Source organism: Mustela nigripes, chromosome 13, assembly GCF_022355385.1.
Source record: "Mustela nigripes isolate SB6536 chromosome 13, MUSNIG.SB6536, whole genome shotgun sequence".
NCBI classification, from domain to species: domain Eukaryota; kingdom Metazoa; phylum Chordata; class Mammalia; order Carnivora; family Mustelidae; genus Mustela; species Mustela nigripes.
The window spans coordinates 11,492,428-11,509,014 of NC_081569.1; the positions used below are offsets into that span (position 1 = coordinate 11,492,428).

At 55.4% G+C, this 16,587-nt stretch overlaps 1 protein-coding gene across 1 annotated transcript in view; it reads right to left on the bottom strand.

Moving 5' to 3' along the window:
* Nucleotides 1-16,587, bottom strand: part of RGMA (repulsive guidance molecule BMP co-receptor a) — a 44,726-nt gene that overhangs the window by 14,138 nt on the left and 14,001 nt on the right. Inside the window, exon 2 of the mRNA XM_059371632.1 lies at nt 12,190-12,305. Within this exon, the coding sequence (XP_059227615.1) occupies nt 12,190-12,305 (116 nt within the window). The remainder of the gene's footprint in view (nt 1-12,189; nt 12,306-16,587) is intronic.

Consider the following 16,587-nt stretch of genomic DNA (forward strand, 5'->3'; position numbering starts at 1 on the left):
GTCCCCTCTCTGTAGTTGTGGGAACTTGGCTCTGCCTCAGTTTCCTATCTATGAACTTAGAGAGTGGCCAAGGGTTGAATGAGAAGAGGCACTTGTTCTGCCTGGGACCCCGTGGGCGATCAACAAACGGGGGCCCTGGCTAAGGTCTCCGAGGGGGATAAAGGTAAGAAGTTAGAAGTCACAGGCCGGGACAGGGAGGGGACAGGAAGGGCAGTGGACCAGAGTGTCCCCTCCCCCACCTCTCCTTTGTCCTCACCTTAGGGCCCCAGCTGGGCTCTGCCCTTCTTCCACCTGGACTTGGGTGTGCTGAGTGTGAGTGCTCTGTGAACGGAGCACCCACCCCTGCCGCCCACCCACATTGGTCCCGGACCATGACTGGCCGGGCACCACACTTCCCAAGGGCTCTGGGATGGCTTTGCCCACCACCTCACTCACTGTCTTTCACCAGAGAGGATGCTATGGACTGAATGTGCCCCCCATCCCCCGCCAATTCCTATGTTGAAGCCCCAACCCCAGTGTGATGGTGCTTGGAAGGGCGGGGCCTCTGGGAGGTGATCAAGTTCCGGAGGGATGTCCCAGGATGGGATTAGCATCCTTATAGGAAGAGAGAGACACCAGAGCTTGGGCTCACACTGGGCCATAGGAGGACACAGCAAGGAGGGGTGAGTTAGAGAGCTGCCACCAGAACCCGACCATGCCTCTCTTTCAGCCTCAGGGACTAGAAGCCTGGCCCCATCTCTCCTCCCCTTCCCCAGCCTCCTGACTCCTCCTCTGAAGAAGCCAGATCACTGGAGACATTCACTTGGCCAGGGGCCAGAAGACCAGGTAGTCTTGGTTCCCCATATTTCATTGTCCCCTCTCCTTGAAAGGACCTGTGGTCACCAAGGGGTAACCTGGGCTGCGATGACTCTCTCAGCACTTGACGGGGAGAGGGCTGGGGGGAGGCGTGAAGAGAGCTCTCATTGGCTTCACACGTCATCTCCCCCCACCCTAGCTCTTTTCCTCTGGCTGCAGGCCCCGCCTTCTCTCCCACTGCCATGCCGACCCTTCCCCCCAGGTGTCCGACACACCCCGCAATGCCTCTTCCACCCAGAGGTTTTCTGAGAGATGCCGGAATCAGAAACTTTGGGTCCTGAAGCAAAATTTCAACAAGCTCGCCTTTGCTCTTGTTAATGAGTAAAGGAACAGACCTTGAGTTCTGGGACACAAAGAAAAATGAGAGCCCTGGCCATTTTCCCACCCAGACAGAGCACGGGGGGAATTTGGGCTCAACAAGGCAGCTGGTGACAGGTTCTGTCACTGGGCAATCCTACGCTGGAGGTTCTCGGGAGCCGGGGGACCTCGCTTTGGGAAGCAGTGCTGGTGGGGAGGGTTTCAAGTTATGTAACTCCAAGGGCAGATGCTTGTGGTCTGATTCCAGCTCTGGAACTCAGTGCTGTGTGGCTACGGGCAAACCCACTAACCTCTCTGAGCTCAGTGTTGCTCTCTGTGCCATGAAGATGCGTCAGTACGTCATCAGTACTCCAGGGACCAGTGGAGCTGATGTAAGCAAACCCTGAGAACATGGGAAGGCAGCTCAGCGGAAATCAGTTTGGTGTTAACTTGGTTTGTTTAAATGGTAATCTGGGGGCGAGACTTAGATGTACCTCACAGCTAATGTGTGCTGAGTACTTACTGTATGCCACACATTGTACAGCTATCTCCATTAATCCCATGACGGCCCTAGGATTATTCAACAGACAGGCAGACTGAGGCCTGGTGGCATTATACAGCCCCTTGTCCCAGATACTCTGACTGCAGCAGGAGACGAACCACAGCTCTCAGGCCCCAAGCGGCTCTCCCTTTAGGGACCTCCACACACACTGGGCCGATCCCAGAGGCCACAAAGACGCTGAAGAGGAGACTCTGCCCTTTGGGGGGTGCTCATGACATGGGCAGCATGCATGTACACGAGTGGGGGAGCGCCGTGGGGGCGCACCTGCAGGACACACAGGTTTCTCCAAAAAGGAAATGATGATGACAATAATGACGCCCCGATCTTCCCTGGCCCGTGTAGACTGCAAACCGCTCCAACACCAGATCCTCACAGCTACTCTGACTCGGCGGGCAAGAATTATCATCTTCATCTGCTGCCCGCAAGCATGCCTGGCTCACACAGCCGCCAGGTTTTTGGGGTGCTCTTTTCTCTGCTTTTCGAAGTGCACGTGCCCTACCTTTCTGGGGACACCAGCTGAGAAGGATCCAGGTCCTAAAATTCCTGACACCGAGATGGGTTTTCTTTGACCACTCCCAGTCCCTGATGTAGGGCCAGGGGCAACCCTCGGTTCCCAGGACAGTGACCACCCCCAAATGGACAGTGAGCTCTTGTTTAAGGTTCCTGGCCAAGGACTCCCACCACAGATGGAGGAGCTAGAGCTCAGGGTGGGAGAATGGTGTGCAAGAGGCCAGGGACGAGCTGGGACCAGACTTGAGGGCACCTCGCCCCACCCCTGCCTTCTCTCCAGGTGGCAATGCAGCCCTCCTGGGTCTGCCTGAAGTGGTCATGCATGAGCCATCATTTCCTGGGGGTCTCATGGAAGGGCTTTGAGCATGCCAGGGCTGGACAGTCCCCCCAGGGGGAGAGCCGAGGGGCCCTCGAGCCCTCATTAGAGTCATCCTGCCGCCCCATGTCTACTCCGCTACATCACGGGCTGGAGGCCACCCCAGGTCAGGAATCTGAATGTAACCTGGCCCAGCATCAAAAGAAAAAGCTCTTGGCTGTGGTGTCACCTGCCAAAGAAACCCCAGAGGGGCTGATTTTTATGTGCCGTATCTTTAAAAAAAAAAAAAAAAAAAAGAAAGAAAAGCGGAGACCTTAATTCCAGGCAGCAAGGCTTGGCCTTTTCCTGATGTGAAAGTCCAAGAAAGGAAGCAAGGAGAGGAGACCGGGCTCTGCAGATCGAGGAGCCCTTGGTGCTTTCGGGGTGACAGAAGCTGGCGGCTGCCCCCTCCTTGCCTGATTCCTGCAGACGGCAAAGCGGCCCCCTTCTGGCTCCCCCAGATGGCAAAGCGGCCCCCTTCTGGCTCCCCAGCCACCTCTGGCTGGATCCAAGACTGTCCATATGAGCAGAGCCAGGGGATCAAGAATCTGATGGGAACTCAGCTCTCCTGAGCATCATTTCCATCTCAGCCTCTGTGTCATTGGGCAGAGTGAATCTGGGGCCTCCGGACTTGTGCCACTGGGGCCGGAACTCCTTGCCTCTGTGCCATCAACTTCATCAAGATCGCTTTATCTAATGGTCACTTTGTGTCGCCATCCTCAGCCTCTGGAGGACCCCCCCCCAGCTGTGGGGTTACCCCATCTTCCCCACCCCGCACTCCAAGCATCTTAGCAGATCTGATGCCTTTTTTAAGCCCCCCCCCCAACCCCGGGCTCTGCTAGGTCTCGGGGGGGTTGGGGGGGGCCTGCTGGAGGCTTCTATGTGCAAACGTAACATTTCACTTTTGGGGGGAGGTGGGCTCCAGACTGCCTCCTTTGTGGGCTGAGACGTGCCCGCGAGAGGAGTGAGAGCCCCACTGCCGGCCTGACTTAATTCCTTCCCTTTCAATAGTGACCCAGAGCCCCTTGGAAACAGCAAGCTGGGGGCAGGGAGCTGGGGGGGGGCCCGCCGTACCCACCTGGGCAGGAGGAAAATATTTACGCACCGGGGCGGCATTCGCTGCTTTCAGAGACCTCCTTTGAACTGTTAATCAAGCCCAATCTTTCGGAATAATAGCCTGATTATTACTGCCCTGTTTGCATAACAAAGAAGTCCAATAAAACTTATTTCACTGTGCACGGAGGGGGTGTGAAGGATCGCCCTGAGAAAGGAGTCTCAGGAATGCGGTGAGCCACTCCACGGCCAGAACCCAGGAATAAAGACAATGCAATTTGCCACCAAGAAAAGCCCAATAGACCAATAAATTACCCGCGTGCGAAGGGATTAGATCAGGTTTCAGTGGCTGTGTGGGAGGGGTGGGGTGAGCTGGGAGAGGGGGAAAAACGTGCCTCCTCTTAAAGGGGTAAGTCTCGTTTGGAATACAAGCCCCATGATCCGGTCAGTTTTGTCCGACTTGGGGCAAGGCGTGGGGGGTCGGGTGGGAATAGGGGTGTGTGTGTGTGTGTTGGGGGTTGCTGTAGCACAGCAACTGCCCAGATTCATTTACTTGCTGCAAGTTCTGGACCCTACCAGGTGCTTCAGCCTGTTCGGGGCAAGTCCCTGGGTTTCTCTGCTCAGGGGCAAGCAGCTCCCAAACTTCTAGAAGGCAGAATAAACACGTTTCATGTGACTCCTGAGTCACAGTAAAGACGTTAGGATGGAGGCAGGAGAGGGTTCCCGGGGAAAAGCATTTCAGCCCGGTCTGGAAGGGAAAGTGGGATTTGGCAGGTGACTTGGGACAGAGGTCTAGGAGGTACATTGGCCTCGGGAACAGCAGAGGTTGGCTGGAGCCGAAATACTGGTTGGTTGCTGGTAGCAAACCTCACCGAGCTCCAAAGCGCTTTCCTCAGCAGTGTGGGACCAGGGGTCACCCAGCTCCGTTATATTCCACCACAAGGGGGCGCTGGTATCACCCCACCCTCCTCAGCGACCTACCCCCCCCAATTCCTCTTGCCTTGGTCCCCCACACCCCAGGGGGACCAAGATGCTTCCTGCAGCGTGCGTGCCTCTGTGGGCCCTCGTGGCCTTTCCCAAGGCGCTCCCACAAGCACCCAGCAATCAGCTAGGCTCAGGTCCCTCCGTGGAAGTACCCTACTGTGGTTCTGTTCTCCTGCCTGGACCCTGCCGCCCCAGCCTGATTTCAGACTCTGATGAGGTTGATTGTGGGGAGCCCCAGGAAAATGTTCAGGAAGTGCGCGGCATGATCAGAATACTATTTTTAGGAGGTGGTGGCTTTCTTTGGGGTCAAGCAGACAGAGCCCGCACAGAATGGCTTGAAAAAACAGGGCTGACCAGGCCTCTGTGAAAATGTCACCCACAAAGCCAGAGACCTGGTCCTGTCCCCGCTCACTCTGGGCCATGGAGGCACGGAGGCTCCCCTCTCATCAAGCTGTGATGGGTCCTGAAGGAGGTGCGGAGCAGCACCAAGGGGGGGGCAGCCTGCCTGCATCCAGCATGGGACTCTCGCTTTGGCAGCCAACAGCTGCCAGCACTCTCTTCTGTCCCTTCAGCAGGGACTCAAGGACAGGGCAGCGAACGGATCTGCTGCCAGGACGGGGCACACTCGGGCCTGGACAATGTCCTGGAGTCTCCTTGAGTTCAGAGATGCCTGGAACCTGCCTGGGTCTCTCCCGCAGGACCTGCCCGGGATCATCATGGCGTCACCATCGGCCTGTCAGACACCAGATACCTCCAGCAGCACACCCAGGTCCACGGCCACCCACGGAGCTGAGGCAGGAGGCACTGCCCCCTCATCCCACTCAGCCACGCAGGCCAAGTTGCTACAAGAAAGCACGCCAAGGAAAAGGGCACACGTCAGCTTGCCAAACGGGACACCCTCCCCCCACAGATTTCGCTGGGGTCATGGGGAGCCTGATCAAAGGCAAACAGGGAATTCAAAAAAGCACCTGTGGGCTTAGAGTTCCTCTGGGTAAGAGGGGCCCATGCCAGCCAAGGGCTGAGCGGGGAGCGAGATGTCATGCCCAGAGCATCTTATCTTAAGGCATAGCATTGAGCTACCCCGAGTTCCACAAGGAGGGCGGTTTTGGGCAAAGACATCACTTTTCCTACATAAATGAAGCTTTCAGGTGTGCAATTTGGTCTTCCTGCTTTGAGGTATAACCCCGTTTCCTGAGTCTAGGGGCTGGCTCTCGTAATGATAATTTTCCATCCTGGCTCTGCCTCCAGGAACCCTGGGCTCATCTGCTTGCCCGCTCCAGGTCCAAGTTCATTTGAAGTGGCTTTTTTGCCCTCACCACTGTCCACGGGCAGGCTTCCCTCCTCCGCCTTCCTCATGCGGTGGGAGGGCAAATGCACGCCAGCTGGGCACACACATGTGTGAGCCTGTGTTCATGGGCCATTCCTCAGTATGGGAAGCAAGAATGGGCTCCTTTCTGCAGGGACCTGGGTGCAGACGGACCGCTTTAATAGGCGTCTAGGTATTCCGACTGCTTGGGTGAAATGGTGCATGAAATGAATAAATAAGCAAAACCCAAAAGACCTAAATCTGACTTGGGAAAATCTGCACAATGACAGCCCTGCCAACTCGTTTTCCTGACCTATGGCTGGGTGGCATCTTCTTCTTTGAAATACTAAGCGAGGGAACGGATAGGGAGCAGAGAGGGCTCTTGGGAGGAGGCAAAAATGCTAGGTCTGCAGAAAATGTGGTCTCCCTTCATTCTGCTATCGAATAGCTCCTGATTATGTTCCTTATTTTTCCTTAAAGCCTTATAGGATCCATAGCACAAACTCTCAGATGCCACAAAACAAACTTAATGGGCTTGTTTACTCAAAACTGGGGATATGGATAAGGGTAGGGGTCCGTGTTCTCCCTTTGGCTCTGTCACTAGCTAGCTCTGTAATGTCAGGCAGCCTCTCTGACCCTCTGTCTCCTCTACAGGGCAGTGGGAGTGATGACATTCCATGAGGAAGGGGTGGTGAGCTCAGGAGGTGTTGTATTTAAAGCATTTGGCTCTAATGAGCTTTAATGAGCTCCTGGTGTCTTGTGACCACTCCATAAATGAAGAGAGGTTTAAAAATTATTGTTCCCCATTCAGATGATCATACTTTGGAGAGAATAACACAAGTTCTTATATCTCGGAGGATGTGCGTAATCTTTGTGCGAGGTTGGAATTTGGGTTATTTTCATTTACTTACTTATCCTTTTCGGTTTTTAGATTTTAAAGTGAGGGTTGTTTTTATAACCAAAAAAAGTTATTTTAGAAAAAAGATTGGGGTATCTGGGGGGATAAAAGAAAACCCGTGGTCTCTGTTTCTTGAGAAAATAGAACAGAAATACCAAAGACCCAAGGGCCCCACCCTTCCCAGGACCGCATGGGTTGTACTTGGGGTGTGCAGCAAGAAGAAGGGTATGAAGAAACAGAAAATGGCGTTCTGCCCTTACTGAAAGAACTGGTGATTTAGGAGAGGACAAAAACCCAAGACCCACGAAGCCATGATGCTGCGAGGAAGCACAGATGTCTGCAGCCAAGAGGACAGGTGTCTCGGTCACCAGAGGGATGGCACGGACCCTGAGAGACCCCACTGAACTTGATCGAGGGGGCATTTCCATTCCAGTATGGGCAGCAGCATGAGCACGGGGGGCCTGGGAGTTGCCCACCGGGAGGGCGTGGTGGGGTGCTGGCAGACTGTGTCTGTGTGTCTGGGGGGCAGGAGTGACCTGGGACCTGGGGATTTGCCAGAAGCCATGGGAATAAGGCCTGGGAGAAGCTCAGGGCGGGGCGGGGGGCAGAAGTCAGAGGGTCCTCCCTTTTGGATGCTACAAGGAGGCACAAGTTCCCGAGCAGGGCTTTTAGAACAGCTCATCTGGGGGTGTGCACGGGGGTCGGGGGGCCGGAGGGGTGGGTCCTAGGGCTGGCCAGCTGTTGTAGTGAGGAGCCAATGGGAACAGACAGGACAGGGCGTAGGAAGGAGACCCAGCCCCAAGCACCTGGACCGAAGGGACAGGCCCATGTCACACTTGTCACTTAGCCGTTCTGGGCAGTTTAACAGAGGCAAACCAGGCACTGGCCCAGGGGGCAGGAGGGGAGGAATCGTAGGTGAACTGGGTGTGTCCAGGACTGGTGTGTGTGTCCAGGACTGGGAGGTGTGTCCAGGACTGGGAGGGTTTCTAAGGACAGCAGACGTTCAGCTTTCAAACTAGAAAAGTCCGGGGTATGCTAGGATGTGTGGGTCACTCTAGAAGAAACCGCGCCTTCGGTTTTCTGCGGGTTAAATTGAGCCAAGCATGGGAATAGCATGGTAGTCAACCACTCCGTCAAAACAGAAAGTTGGGGTTCTCCGCCCAGTTCTGTGCCGGGCCTTGCCTATTTCACCGAAGAGGGGATTTTTTGCAGGAACCATGTGACCCCCAGTATAAAAACTGGTCCCCACCTCGTCCTCTTACCCCCATAGGGTCCTGGGACGCCCTCCTGCCCATTGCACAGAGCGTCCTTATCCGAGCCCATGGACCACCTGTCCCCACTTCTCCGTGATTGCTACAAGTACTTGAACCTTGCAGACAGGTTTCCCTTCTTCAGCCACAAGACCAGAAAGCCTCTCCTTGGGGCGCCTGGGTGGCTCAGTGGGTTAAGCCTCTGCCTTCGACTCAGGTCATGATCTCAGGGTCCTGGGATCGAGCCCCGCATCGGCCTCTCTGCTCAGCGGGGAGCCTGCTTCCTCCTCTCTCTCTGCCTACTTGTGATCTCTGTCTGTCAAATGAATAAATAAAATCTTGAAAGAAAGAAAGGAAGGAAGGAAGGAAATCCTCTCCTTATTCCCAGTTCACCGTCAGGGGCTAACAGGTAAACTGCCCACAGGATCTTACATCCGGCCTTCCTGGAAGCCAAGGCTCTGTGTGTCCCACACCGACCTGCTAGCTGGCTCTGCTGTCCTCTGGTTCCTGCCACCAGACATCATTCTCTCCCTTTGGGACACCAAGTCCCACCGGGAGAACAAAATTGTGATAAGCAAATTGACTTGCTTGCACATTTCCAAGCACCGGCTCTGGGAGAACTTTTCTCATCCCTATATTGACACAGATGCCCTTGGACACCGCAGACGGCCCTTGGTCTCCACAGGCCTTAGTTTCCCTTTGAGGACTGACATTTCTGTAACTGGCACAGTTCAAAAAGTAAAGGGAAAGGAATGAGGGGAAAAGACAGGCAATAATTTTTAGAAGGGCAGTCTTCACACTGGAGGGTATATCAGAACCCCCTAGAGGGCCCGGCAGGGTCCCACCCTGGGGTATGGGCTTCGGTGCATCCGGCGTGGGCCCAGAGCTTGTCTGTGTCTAACCAGCAGCTCCCGCGGGAGGCTGAGGGTGCGGGTCCAGACACCAGACTTGAAGAACTCCAGTGCGAGTATAGACCACACTCACCCACCCGAAGTTGATAGGAAACAGGCCAACATATCTACAACCCTTTGACGGGGTTCTCTTAGCAATCTGTTTGATGAAGTCACAGTGATTTAGAAGTTTAAGAAGCATCTATGTATCTGTCCCCCACCCCTGTCCCTGCCCACAGCTAGGCCATCCCCAACCACGGTGGGCACAGCACCGTCTAAGCACACAGCCCTGCAGCCTGAGGACTACCAAAGAACCCTTCCCATCAGGAGGCTGGGGATCCGCCAGCCATGCTGGGAGGAGGGTCCTGAAGGCTGCCACTGAGTCAGGAACCCAGCAGGCATGCCAGGGGGCCACAGGCACTGGGCGAGTCCCTGTAAACACTCTCCAAAGACACATGCCCTCTCAGTCTGCAGAGGTTAAGGCATCTTTCCCCACATAACTATGTCCAATTTAATTTGCACTCCTTTGGGTTTACTCCTGGCAGCCGTTCAAGCTAACTAGCGCTGAACAAACCTATTCTTTCCTGAGCCTGCTCAAGCCAGATTCCACCTGTCTTCAGTGGGAGAGGCCCCTGCAGGCAGGGCCCCCTGGGTCTCCACGCCTTACACTTGCCAGGGCTTTGGGTTTTCTCCAGCCCCCACCGCTGGCTCTCCCGGCTCTCCGTCAGACCCACAGCTTCTCGACTTCTGTCCAGAGCAGCCTCTCTGCCATTGGGTCCAAGAAGAGGATAGTCTGTCCTTCTTGTGCCGCGAAAAGGACCCATTTCATCCCTTAAGAAACTTGTGTTCTGACCCAGATTCCTTGCGCCTGCAAGTTTTCGGAGCCCCCCGTGTATCTGGAAGCTCAGATTTCAGTAAGGTGGGCAATTTTGACTAAATGCAGCTGTCAAGGCCTCAAATTAGAAGAAACACGAGCCAGCCGGCATGACGGTGCTGGGGCTATCTGTTCTATCTGCCAGGTTTTAGTTACCAGCCTTGAAGCCAAAAATGAAATGGGCTTCTAGGAAACAAAAGTGATGGAATGTGCATTGTGAATTATATAACCCACCAGCTTTCCTGGGACCGCGGTGGGGGGAATGGTGGGGGGAGCAGTGTGTTGGGGGTAGATTTTAAAATAAAGTTCTTCCGATGGAGACAAGAAATGAGCAACAAGGAAAACCCCACCACTGGGGTGCTGGCAGCTGCCTCCTTGCGAGCGAGTCCTGCCGGCCCTGCCTTTCCTCTCCCCAATTCCAGCAGTTAATAAGCGCTGCCCCTTTAAGAGCGGGAAGGTGTTGTTTTAAGGGCCTCTAAGCCCCCCTTCTCAATTTCAGCTCCAAGCTGAGATCACATCCCCCAAGGCAGCCAAGGGACAAAAGCTATTTATCAACCCATCTGATAAAACTTCCAACAGGCTGGATCTTTATCTAGACCAAACTGAGATGCACACCAGGCAAAGTCCTGCTCCTCCAAAAGGTGGATTTCTTTTTAAAGAAGACTGCCCTTTTTATTATTTATTATTATTATTCTTAGTTTTGGGAAGAGAATCAAAATAGCCTTTCAGCCAGGCCCTACTGTAAAAGGGGTAAAGGCCTTTTAAAAGGTGGGTGAAGGGGGCAGTAGGCCACTCCTTGCTGGGTTCACTATATAGAGGTATTAATATTCCCCGACGGGGGCGCATGAGGGTCCAAGGTCTCTTTGGGTCACTGACCCACCCCCCCTTCTTGTCCTTGGCCCTGGCCTCCCCAGTGGAATCCAGAGCTGGGAGCAGGTTGTGGCTCACCGTGATGCCCTTGGGGCACGCAGCTGCTCAGTGAGCTGGGCACGCTGGACTCGGCTGGCGCCGGAGGCCCCCGCAACCCGGCTGGGGCGAGAAGGTAAACTGATCCCCTGCCCCTCACCGCTGCCAGCAGCGTCCGCCCGCCGGCAGCCCCAGCTCACAGCCAGGCAGAGCCCGGACTGCCCAGTTCTGCCAGTTCCTGAAACCCAGTTGGCTGGGAAGCAAAACAAAACAACCCAATCCCAGTCTAACCGAAATCCTTCCTTGCAAAGAGCTTGGTTGTGCGCGGGGGCTGCGGACGCGCGCCCGGCCGCAGAGGCTCGCACTTCTGCAAACAAACACCTCGGCACCCCGCAACACAATGGAGCCGGCCGAGAGATCCCGCCTTGCATCGGGGACCATTTGGCCCGTGACACTGGGTTTATTTGTATTTTAAGCAAGAGAAAAAAATGGGTATAAAGGCTTTAACTGGCGTTTCCAGGCTGTGAGTAGCATATGGCTAAAATGAAATAAAGTTTTATGAAACATTATAAAGAAAACAGACTGGGGATTTAAGTTTCGTGCTCTGCCCCTCCCCCCGAAAGGAAAAAAAAAAAAGTGAAGAAACTGGAGCGTTTGGGAAGGAACAAATGCTTCTCTGTGGAGTCGGTCTCCCTTCCCCCAACAAAAACAAGAGGTCCGGGCTCGGAGGAATTTGAAAGCAGCGATCTGCCAAAAACATTGTGAAAAACTATGGGGGATTCATTGGAAACAGATGGCTTTTTCAGCTTTAATTCTGAAATTCTCTCCCTTTCTGACACAATAAAAACAAACAGGGGGCGACGCGGAATGTTATCAAACAGGAACCCGGGCTCGCGTGAGCCTCGTTCGTGGGCTTCCCCGCGTGGGCAGCAGCGTGGGGCTGGACGGGACAGGGTCCCGGAGGAGGGGGCGGCCGGGGACCCGCCTGGGACCTCAGGGGCGGCCCCGGCTCCACCCCTGGGCACCCGGCAGGTTCGCATTCGGATGGGCGAGCAGCCGGAGAAAGTGCCCCCCGCTGCGAGTCCGCGCTCCCTCTCCATGCCCCCTCCTGCGGGGCCCCTAAGGGGCGCGTCCCAGGAACCCCCTTTCTCGGAAGGAGGGAGGCGCCCCCGGCCCCTGCGACCTCCCTACTCCGGCTCCTTCCCGTGGCAGCCGGGCGGGGTCCTTCTACTCCCCACCCCCCCGCCCCCGTCCGGGTCCCCGCGGGCATCCATCGTGCCCTCGGCGGGGCGCGGGAGAAACAAAGACCGGTGGAAATGGGGAGGCGGGGGTCCCGGGGACCCCGGCGAACTTCGGCTCCGACCGGTTCGCAGAAGTACGGCCGAGGGGCGGCGGCGAGGCCCGGGAGCGGCAACCGGCCGTCCCCGCGCGCCCGGGGCAGTGCCTTACCTGCTGGGAAGCTGCAGAGAAGGAAGGCGAGGGTCGGCCAGAATCCCAGGGCTGAACGTCCTGCCCCTCTCCCCATACCCATCCATCCAGCTCGGCCTGTTACCACTAGCCTCTCCCTGGAAGAAGAGTTTAGAAGAAAAGAAGAGGAAAATAAATCACGCTGCGGAGAAAGGGCAGCCTCGCTCCGCCGGCGGGAGCAGCGAGCCGGGAGGCTCGGTCCCCCTCGGCCGCGGGCGCCCGGCGCGCCCCCCCCTCCCCGGGAGCCCCTCCCTCGCCCTCCCTCCCCCGTGTCCCCTCCAATGTCGGCGCGGCCCCGCCGCCCCAGCCGCCGCGCGGCCCGCCCCTTCGCGCTCGGGTTTCAGCGAGGCCCGCTGGGGGTGGGGGTGGGGGCGAGCTGGGCGGGGACCGGGGCGGTGGGGCTCCGACGCTGGCCGCGGGGAGCTCGGGAACCCGGGCCCAGGGGGTGCAGCGTGCGCCCCGGCTCCCCGATCCCCGCGGCGGCCCAGGCCGAGGAGGCCCAGCGCCCCCGGACGGCCTGCAGAGCGCCCCCCTAATCCAACCTGTAAATATCCAACCCAAGGAGAAACTGCGCTAGGAGACAAACCCCAGGACCCCGTTCCAACCAGACTGCCGTCCCGACGCCGCCACCCACACCCCCCTGTTCATTTCTTTCACTCAGAGGTGCCCCTCCACCCCCCACGCCCCCATGCAGGAGGCTGGAAAATCCTCTTTTGAGTTGTCCGAGGGTCCGGGATGACCCGCTGGCTCTCAGCCGCCAACGCGCCTCGAGGATCCCTCCCGCCGGGACCCCGGGCCACCCACCCTGCCGGGACTCTGAGCCTCCCGCATCCCCTTCGAGCACCTCGCTGCTTCCCCGGTACTTGCCCTGGCTGCAGTCCCGAGTTGGGGGCCTGCGAATCTGACGGAGACCGCAGGACGGCTGCCACCCCGGAGGAGGTGGGGATACAGCGGTCTCTGCGGTGCGCTGGGCCGGGCCTTCTAGGGCTGGCAGGGCAAGGCCACCAAGGCCGCTTTTGGGAGGGCATCAGGGTGGCGACTTCCCTTAACTCAGTCGCTTATTTTTCCAGGAGAAAAATGTCTCCTCCCCAAGGTTGCCTAGGACCTGCGGCTCTTCTGCCGCTGTTGGGATATTTAAGAGACTGGCAACTTTCCCCGAGAAACATCTTTTGGATGGAATGCAAATAGGCCAGAGCAAGTGTTTTTGCGTCGAACCAATCCCTCCTTTGGCCCCCCTCACCTCTCCTCCAAGCCTACTCATCTGGCTCTTTGGAAAAAAATTCTGAATTTTTATCCAATTTTGATGTTTCTCTTAAGCACTATCGCAGTCCTCACTTGCTGAAGGCCACACAGGCTGCAAGGCTTTGCCTGCACTTAGGACTCTTGTCTGCCAGGAGGGGAGGGTAGCTCTGGGGACGCAGGCTTTGGGCAAGGGGAAGAAAGCCGTATGTCCCGTGAAGTCACAACCCAGTCAGCCTTCTAAATCTGGCTTCTGCAAAACAGGTGAGAAAGGGGGCTACTGTTTCAACCAGCTGTACCATGGGGCCACAGGAAGCTGTGGTCCCCTTGGTGCAAAAACTCCATGAAGACAATCGCTCATCTTTTAAAGTTGCACTGCCCATTTCCCCCAAAGAGTGAGGTCACCACCTAACAGGCTCTAAGTATCATTTCCCCAAACTGGGGTTCATTTTAAGCTCTGATTTGTAAAATGCTAGGGTCCTGTTGGGTGGAAAGTCCAGCACCTCCCAACCCAGGGCTCTCCTGGCATTCTTCTAGAGCGCCGCCCCCGCTCCCCGGCCAGACCTAACAGTTTATGTTAGAGAATCCTAGGACAGCCCTGGCCCACTGAGGCAGGCACAGAGCCCTACAGCACAGAGGCACCTTTAAGGTCCGTCCATTAACACCATTTGCGGGATTGTGCCCTTCCCAGTTAGCTCTAAAGCTTCTTGCTAATGAGAGAGGGATTCTTCAGCAAGGTAGCCCCCACAGTGACTCAGACACAAGCACTGCTGGGCTTGGAAGACTGGACAGCCTTTCCAGTGTGGTCCTTGCCTGAGGGTGGACCTTTGGAAGCAGGACTTGGAGCCTCCGTACCTCAATTTCATCGTCTATAGGGGCAGGCTGATAATATGGTCACCCTGAGACTGCAAACAAATACAGTTTGAGAGGGGCACCGGGCCATGGGAACGCCTGAGCTCCTGCTACAAGATTGGCCGCCATTTTGTGAGGCGATCCAATTCTTATGACGTAAGTCCATGATTTAGGAAAGGGATACAGAAGGCTTCCTTTTTTTTTTTTTCTCCTCACGAGGAGAGATGTGTGAGGCTATATTTGGACATCACGAAAGTAGAGATTTGGCCTTTACATAGTTTAGACTATCAAGAGAAAGGCAATCCCCCAAAAGAGCAGTATGGGGTCATGTTGGCCTTGAGCAACCCATCTATACTGGCCAAACCAACCAGCTTATTGACAATTTCGCAGGTCTTTGCAATAAGAAATTCTTGGAACACCGGGTTATGGAACTCAGCACTCTATTCGCCAAAGAAACTCACTTAACTCAAAGCGTGGCTGACTTCTTATAAACAGTTCCTATTATAGAGTGTGGCCACTTCCGGGTTCTCCCCTAGGTTGTACTCTGAGCCCTGGGTTAGAGATCTCCCCTTGTGTGGCTCTAGCTCCCTATCACCCAACGTGGGCTGTGTTGGGCCCAGCACGAAGCCTTGCCCCCCAGCCTCCAGGGTTAGACAGTGGCGCTGGGTGGCAGAAGGGCCAGGCATTTCCGAAAGGCAAGGTTCTACATAAGGCTGAGGCTCTCTCAGAGACAGGCAAGTTGGCAGCTCCAACTTTCCCTTCCTCTGGGTACATACAGGGTGTTCCCACATCCAGGGCCTGAGTCCTCAGTCAATAAGTGCATATTTAGAACTACAACATGCTAGATTTGCGACGACGTGGATGGAACTAGAGGGTATTACGCTGAGCGAAATAAGTCAATCAGAGAAAGACAACTATCATATGATCTCCCTGATATGAGGAAGTGGAGATGCCACGTGGGGGGTTTGGGGGGTAGGAAAAGAATAAATGAAACAGGATGGGCTCAGGAGGGAGACAAACCATAAGAGACTCTTATTGTCACAAAACAAACTGAGGGTTGCTGGGGAGGGTATGTGCTATGGTGAGTGCCGTGAAGTGTGTAAACCTAGTGATTCACAGACCTGTACCCCTGGGGCTAATAATACATTATATGTTTATAAAAGAAATTTAAAAAAAAACTACAGCATACTAGTCCCTAAGGGATAAAGAAATAAATAAGACAGACCCTGTCTTTGCACTGCTGGTAGAAATCAATATTAGAGGAAGGTGAGGGGTGAGTGACTAACAGCATGGGGAAGGCTTTACCAAAAAGGTGGTGTGTCTCGTGGGCTGTTCTGAAGGATTTTAGGAAGACTGACAGTAATCCTGCCTTGCATTTCGACGCGCTCTCACATTATGTCAAGTGCTGGCTAAGTATGTTTCTAGACACTTCAAGCTAAGGTCTACAGCCATCCCCATTTTGCAGATGAGAAACTGAGGCTGAGTAAAGTCAGGTCTTCACCTGATGACTGGCTACTAAACCAGAGATCTGAGCACCCCAAGCCCACGCCTGATGTGCTGTATGTGCGTGCCATCGATTCCCGCGGTGCAAGCCTGCATGGGGCGGCAAGTCACGGCTGGACGACAAATCACTTAACAATCACTTTCAATAAAGCAGAACACAGACTCTGGCAGCGGAGACACAGAACATGGGCATGAGGGGCCTTCAGCCCAGGATGGGGTGCAGGGTGGGGAGGGAAGTTTTCCAAGTGTGCAAGAGTGCTGTGGGGGGTGGACGGAGGTGGTGAGCAAGGGAGGGAGAGTAGGGTAAGGATTCCAGGCCTGTTCCAAGGTGTGACCTGCCCCAGGAGCTGGACAAGCCAGAGGATGAGGCTGCAGGGAGAGCAGGGGCTTGTACAAGATGGGCTGGGGCGGGGGGGGGGGGTCCATTTTTAGCACCTGGGATCCCCTCCTGAGGTCTCAAGAAGAGGAGAGAGCAGTCATACTGCCCAGGAACCATTCCAGAGCAGCCGAATCTGAATCCCTGGGTAGAGCCCGGGCGTAAGCGTTTTTTGTTTGTTTGTTTTTAAAAGATTTTTATTGGGATGCCTGCGTGGCTCAGTTGGTTAAGCAGCTGCCTTCGGCTCAGGTCATGATCCCAGCGTCCTGGGATCGAGTCCCACATCGGGCTCCTTGCTCAGCAGGGAGCCTGCTTCTCCCTCTGCCTCTGCCTGCCATTCTGTCTGCCTGTGCTCTCTCTCTCCCCCTCTCTCTCTCTGATAAATAAATAAAATCTTTAAAAAAATTTAT